Source organism: Carlito syrichta, unplaced genomic scaffold, assembly GCF_000164805.1.
Source record: "Carlito syrichta isolate Samal-C Ts95f unplaced genomic scaffold, Tarsius_syrichta-2.0.1 Scaffold302087, whole genome shotgun sequence".
Taxonomy (NCBI): domain Eukaryota; kingdom Metazoa; phylum Chordata; class Mammalia; order Primates; family Tarsiidae; genus Carlito; species Carlito syrichta.
This window is the reverse complement of record NW_007246183.1, coordinates 512,640-520,082: the sequence shown is the minus strand read 5'-3', so window position 1 is coordinate 520,082 and position 7,443 is coordinate 512,640. Positions and strand designations below refer to the sequence as shown.

At 36.8% G+C, this 7,443-nt stretch overlaps 1 protein-coding gene across 1 annotated transcript in view; it reads right to left on the bottom strand.

Moving 5' to 3' along the window:
* Nucleotides 1–5,229: 5,229 nt before the first annotated feature.
* The window catches only part of REEP3 (receptor accessory protein 3), an 81,596-nt gene continuing 79,382 nt past the window's right edge, over nt 5,230–7,443 (bottom strand). Inside the window, exons 7-8 of the mRNA XM_008056065.2 lie at nt 6,633–6,778; nt 5,230–5,968 (exon numbers count right to left, since the gene is read on the bottom strand). Of these exons, the coding sequence (XP_008054256.2) occupies nt 5,912–5,968; nt 6,633–6,778 (203 nt within the window). The 3' untranslated portion in view covers nt 5,230–5,911. The remainder of the gene's footprint in view (nt 5,969–6,632; nt 6,779–7,443) is intronic.

The window sequence follows — 7,443 nt, the reverse complement described above, 5'->3', positions numbered from 1 at the left end:
ATATCATGCTTTCCTTTTTTAAAAAAAAAATATCCTTCCCCTTTTTCTTTTTTTTTTTTTGAGTTGGAGTCTCACTCTGTCTCCCAGACTGGAGTGCAGTGGCCGCTCCCGGCCACCGCAGCCTCGACCTGCTGGGCTCCAGCGATCCTTCCACCTCAGCCTTCCAAGTGGCTGGAACTACAGGCATGCGCTACCACGCCCGGCTGGTTTTTTGATTTATTGTAGAGATGAGGTCTCACTGCCCAGACGGGTCTCGAACCCGCGGGCTCAGGCAATCCACTCACCTTGGCCTCCCAAAGCATGGGATTACAGGCTGAGCCACCGATCCTGGCCTCCCCTTTTTCTTAATCTGGGACTGTCAGGTAAACAGAGTAAGCATGGTGATTTTTCCGCTTTTGTTGAGCATAATCCTTCAGTAACCTACACTTATAGACAATTATCAATCCTGTGCTTTAAAATTTCAGAACATTATTTTATAAAAAGCAATTTAAAAAACATTACTAAGCTGGGCTCGGTGGCTCAGTTTGTAATCCCGTGCCTTTGGGAGGCTGAGGTGAGTGGACTGCCTGAGCCCGCGGGTTCGAGACCCACCTGGGCAATTTGGGTGAGCCCTCATCTCTACAATAAATCACAAAATTAGCCGGGCATGGTAGCGCACGCCTATAGTTTCAGCTACTTGGAAGGCTGAGGCGGAAGTATCGCCGGAGCCCAGCAGGTTGAGGCTGCGGTGGCCGTGAGCGCCACTGCACTCCAGTCTGGGTGACAGAATGAGATTCCAACTCAAAAAAACCAAACAACAACAACAAAAAACATTACTAAAAACCAAGCCATAAGGAGAGTGTTTCAAGGCTAGACTACTGATGGGTAGGTAAAGGGGTAGAGTGTTTTCCAGGGAACAATGCATCAGCCTCTGACATGATTTTTGTTTCACCAATCTCTTTTTTAAGAACAGTGAATCACTTTCTGGGAGACTAAAATACTAGGGGAAAAAAAAAAGCTGCAGTTCATATATTCATTGTGTTTTTTGAATTTTTATCTAAATTCAAAAAACAAGTAACCTCTTTGGCTCACTACATCTCATAATAAAAATGCAAATATAATTCCATTTTAGATGCTCTCTAGAAACTTATATATACATTATATGTCTTGATGAAGTACCACAAAGAAACTTTTCAACATAGGATTTCTCTTTAAAGCTTAAATGTGAGCAGACGTCTGACTTTAAAACAGATGGAACCCCAGAACATTTCCAGGATACATAAATCTGAATTTTGTGTTATATTTTATGTCTGAGACAGCTAACCAATCCAATGGTAGATTTCTGTACTCGTTTTTCCTATCTTCCCTTTCTAACACCCAAATTTAACAACTTAGTATTTCTTTCATAATCCTATGGATGACCATTCCAGAATATATATGATTTTTGTAATATGCTTTGTCATTTGTAACATTTGTAATCTTTTTTTTTCCTTTTTTAATTGGAGTCTCCCCCTGTTGACCAGGCTGGAGTGCAGTGGCACCGCTCACTGCTACCTCAGTCTCAACCTTCTGGGCTGAGGCAATCCTTCTGCCTCAGTCTTCCAAGTAGCTGGAACCACAGGTGCATGCCACCATGCTCAGCTAATTTTCAAATTTATTGTAGAGATGAGGTCTTGCCATGTTGCCCAGGCTGGTCTTGAACTCCTCCCAGAGTGCTGTGATTACAGACATGAGCCACTGTGCCTGGCCGTGATTTGTAATCTTAAGTGTAGCATGTATTGTCCATTATTTAATCAAAGCATACTCAATAACAAATACCAATTCATGGAATGCAATATACATACTCTGCCATAAAAAAGAAATGCAAATTGCCACAAATAAAATGAGTTTATTTTATATTAAAGTTAAAAAAAAACACTTGTAAAATTACCCACATACTGGGCTTAGAGATAGCCTCTACAAAGGGATTAAAATTTTTGCAAAATTATTTTCTCTTAATTATTAAAGTACACAGATTTAAAAGGTCTTAGAAGACAAAATGTTAAGTAATGGTCAATGTTAAAAAAGAGTTAATATACATTAAATCTGCAGAATACTTCTAAAAGATTAAATTTTTAAAATAGGGAAAACTATACTTTCCTTTTAGACAACTTTAATCTTAAGTGATGTTTACTAGGAAATATACACTGCATACTACAATAACAATGATCTTTTCAAAATTTACCTAATTGTTTCACAAATGAATCAACCTACACAGGAGAAAACAGAAAATTGCTTTTAAATATATATTAACTCCTAAATTTTTCTTAGAAAAGATAATCAAATGAAAACTTAAGTCCATTCCAATTAAAAATACAAATTACTCATACTTTATATAAGAAAGTACTACATATTTTTTAAAAAACATAAAAGTTCAAGCATTTTCAGAAAGCAGACTGTGTTATTAAAGAAAAAAGAAAACACATTTATCTAATCAATGTTTTACAGAAATTTGGAATTATTTACATACTTTATAACACTGTGGAAATCTTTGGTGGTGACATATGGAGTAAGATCCCTGAAAACACTTTAATAATTTTGTTCCATCAATTGGTGTTAGTCAAGTATTTATAATTAGTAATGCTGGCAGTATAATTTTTTAGCCTAACACACACACACACACACACACACACACACACACACACACACACACACACACACTGAAGTGTGTAGAGGGGATCTTATGCAGGACCTCAATGGGTTAACACAATTACTTAGCAACAAGGCTTATTTCTGGTTCTTTCTTATACTAGAAAAAGTATGGTAAACTAAAGAATAGGTCAATTCTGACTCCTAAACAAACTCTGAAAATAGTTCAGTATTAATGAAGAAGTTGAATGAACGTATAGGACAATAAAACACCAGCTATAATTTCTGGATGCACTTGAACAGCTAGCTACCAAAATAGTGCCCTAAAATACTGGTAGAATCAAAAGTAGAAACAACAGAAGGCCTGCTCCACCTTAAAAGAAACAATAATATATAAGCTTATCAAAGTTCAAAGAAAAGGGCATGCTAAAGAACATCTAAGGGAGAAAAGAACTAACACTTAAGAAATGTAAAAGGAGAGAAAAGAAATGATAGAAAAGCAAAACGAGCAAGGTGATGACTCTAACTTGCCACCTTCATGTTTGCATTGAAATTCAGAAGCTGTTTTTGAGACGGCTCTCAGTCCAAACCCAGGTGGGGGAAAAAAAAAGAAAAGAAAAGCAAAATGATATCAACTGTGTTGATGTAAGGATGTAACAGAAGAAATGCATCAGTGGAATCACTGTGAAAGTGAAGGAATACAATTAAATAGAAGAACTTACACTACCTCTGAGATTGGCATTGTCTTTGATGAAGCACTTTGATTATAGAAGTATAGATGAATAAATAATTCCTCTAATTTAGAACAGTAATATGAGTTTACTGAAGAATGGGTTTAATACTGAGATCAGACTTCAAAAAGATAAAATGGTGCCCGTCAGCTCTCGCAGATATGTTCTTGATACAAAGTCACTCATCTGACCTTATTCGGCAATTGGAGATAACATTGTCTTTGCCTTTGGGTAGGAAAGACAAGCATGGTGTAGCACTTACATTGAGAAATCTAGTACCAGGCAACATAAATAAAACTCTCTTCCAAGAGTTTATGGTTAGAATTCACAGAAATTTGGAACAGAAATTAAGGCATACTTTCAGAAAGAGGCTAAAAATTAGTCAAGATAAGCAGATAGAGTTACTCAGAGTTAAACTTCTGAAGAAAAAAACAGACTTTTTACTTGGTGTTATATAAACAATCTAGAAAACATTTTATGACTAGTATTAAGAGACAATGTATGAATTATACTAAGGTACTCCTGAGTAAACATTCTGTTCTAGGCTAATACTCTGAGGAGGTCCTGAATGAATGGCTTCATTTCTTAAAAGGTAGAAAGGTCAAAGATCTCACAAATCTCTCTCATCATTTTTTCTTTTTTTTGAGTTGGAGTCTCACTCTGTCACCCAGACTGGAGTGCAGTGGCCACTCTCGGCCACCACAGCCTTGACCTGCTGGGCTCCAGTGATCCTTCCACTCAGCCTTCCAAGTAGCTGGAACTACAGGCATGCGCTACCACGCCCGGCTGATTTTTGATTTTATTGTAGAGATGAGGTCTTGCCAAGTTGCCCAGGCAGTTCTCGAACCCACGGGCTCAGGCAATTCACTCACCTCAGCCTCCCAAAGTGCTGGGATTACAGGCTGAGCCACCGAGCCCGGCTTCATCATTTTTTCTTTTGGGCAAACAAGTACAATAGCTCAAGTAAATTATCTGAATAAGTGTAAGCACAAATTTTATTATTGATCACTAAAACCATCACCAAAATATACTGACTTAGGGTTCATAATGCATAGTTAACCAATACAAGCTAAAAACACCTCAGAGTTCAATAACTCAAAATTTCTTTGCTTTAAAAAAATGATATTTCTAATAACTTCTAATACATAGGATTAATGACATCTGTATTTTGCACTGGCATCCATCTTCAGGAAATTATCTCTGCCAGGAGATTCAAATGATTTTAGTCAATGCCAGATTTATAAACCAGCAGCACATATTAATGCCAAGCTTGTGAATGGTTTGGCTGTTGAATACTTTTTATGAATTAGAAGGGATCTAAGTGCTATACTGGTCACTGACTCTATTGCATAAAAGATACCATTTATAAAAAGCTGAAAACGTAATTGGTGTTGGCAAAAACATGCTACGTTCAATTACTCTGCATAGCTAAATATGAAAAACTGGTTAATGTTTAAAATAACTTCTTATTTGTTAAGAAATTTAAAATAGTTTAAAAACTAAACAACTGTATATATTCCATACTACTAAACTTCAATGAATTTAACAAATGAAACCCACAAGAAAAGAGATGATAAATTTGACATGTCAGAATATGACCAACAACAATAATGATAGAGTTGGTAAAACTTAAAGTAAATGTACAGTTATAAAATAAGTAAACAATTTTCCTTTTTTTTTCTGAGTAGGAGTCTCACTCTGTCGCCCAGGCTGGAGTGCAGTGGCATACTCACACCTACTGGTCTCAGGCAATCCTTCTGCCTCAGCCTTCCAAGTAGCTGGAACTACAGGCGTGTGCTATCATGTCCAGCTAATTAAAAAAAAATTTTTTTTTGTAGGGATGAAGTCTTGCCAAGTTGCCCAGGCTGGCCTCGAATCCCTGGGCTCAGGCAATCCTCTCGCCTCGGCCTCCCAAAGTGCTGGGATTATAGGCGTGAGCCACCACACCCGGCAGTAAACAATTTTCAACTGTGCAAAACTAGTCAGGAATAAAAGTGCCTTGTGGATACCTGGATTTTCAAATATTTATTCCAAAAACTTTCAGTTGATGGTGGAAAAACTCGGAAGTATTGTAAAAGTAAAAATTTAAAGAATATATAAAACATATATTATTATCTTACATTATGTCCTTGTTATGTCACAGCCAGATCAGAGGCCTATTTAGTTACTATCCTCATGTAATAGATGTAACATAAATGGAGGTAAATTCAATATAACACCACAAAGGCTGATTTATCCTGAACCATAAAAAGACTCTTTTCAAGTATACTGTGGGTTTGTGTTTCATCTTGTATCTCAGGCACTCAGTGTTGTTGATAAATTTGAAAACAGGTAACACGATTTTCTATAATTTCTAATATATATATTAACACACCTTGTATAACTACTTTTAGCAGTCAATATTTGGAAGTAACTGTTAAAGAAATAAAAATGATTTAGCTTCATGAAAGTAAATCCTAGCACTGCCATAATTTAAATAATTATTTGAATGTGTAAATCCTGAATATATCATGTTAGAAGATGAAGTCAATGTAATAATAATTTCTGTCTTGCGATATTTGAAGTGTAGATGACTAAAAATACACCTGTGGTCTCTTCTTCACTTTATATTTTAGTGACCCATACCGCACCTGAAGAGAAAAACATGTTGTTATTAAGAACTGGATGATTACTTTTAAAAATTAGACAGACTTAAGTATAAGTATAATAATTTTTAATCTTTCTGATATAAAGACTCAATTTTCCAGATAAGTGGGTATAAGACAGTACTACTTATAAAAATGTAGTTGGTACTATGTTAGATATATGTTGCAGATTATTATTATAATAACAAGTACAAACACTGATGTTATTATTTATGTTTTGCTTAGTATAAATTCAATGAACATTTGTCATTGATGAAAAAGATCCAAAGCCGTTCACAGTTCTCTACTGCTTTATGGGTACAAAGACAATATAACATTGTGATTAAAATGTTTACTACTTAATCTTCAGGTAGGATTGGTTAAAAGCGAAACTAAGTAGTTAATTTTGTTAGCTGCTTTCCTTGTTTATGATATCCATGTAATTTGCTATGTGGGAACACCATTTTCTCCTTATAATGGAAGATGAGGAATTTACCATTTTCAAAATTTCCTGAGATCCTGATACATCTGTTCTGAACAAATAATTTTAAGTTTAACTGCTGTGTTATCATTCTGATCCATTTATGAACCATTAATACCCTAAATGATAATGCAGCAGGGAAATCCCTTAATATCCATCATTAGGAAAACAACTCTACACTTGACTAACCTCCTTGCGGCCTCTGATGGTTTTCACGGATTTCATGCTTTGTGATCTTCGAAGCCCTTTGTGTGTTAACATCTCATCATCTGAATATGGTCTCTCTGCTTCTTCATCTGTTTTCTCATCTCCATCTTTCAGTGGCATTCCATAACCTACACAAGTTGTCAAAGACAGCATGTTTTGGTAAAAGGACACCAGTCAGCAATGGTTTTTTACCCTGTCGGTCCAGTTTTCCATGTGATTCGCATTCACCTGGGATGACGCCTCTCCCTTGCTCATCTGGCATGTGTTCCCTGACTTCATCATTAATCACTTTAATCTCTGCCCCTTGCACTACTCTAGATGAATTTCATAACTCACTTCCTCCAGGAAATCATCCCTGACCATTCTTATTTTTACTATACCTTTTTCAGAATAATCAGAAAACTATTTCTGAATAGGTAACACATTCACCTTTTTCAAAAATCAGAGAACAGCTATATCACAAGAAAAAAGTCAGCCGGGCTCGGTGGCTCAGCCTGTAATCCTGCGCTTTGGGAGGCTGAGGTGAGTGGATTGCCTGAGCCTGCGGTTTCGAGACCTGCCTGGGCAATTTGGTAAGACCTCATCTCTACAATAAATCCAAAAATTAGCCGGGTGTGATAAGCATGCGCCTGTAGTTCCAGCTACTTGGAAGGCTGAGGCGGAAGGATCGCCGGAGCCCAGCAGGTCGAGGCTGCGGTGGCCAGGAGCGGCCACGGCACTCCAGTCTGGGTGAACAGAGTGAGACTCCAAGTCAAAAAAAAAAAAAAAAAAAGTCTTCCCACCCTTTCTCCTT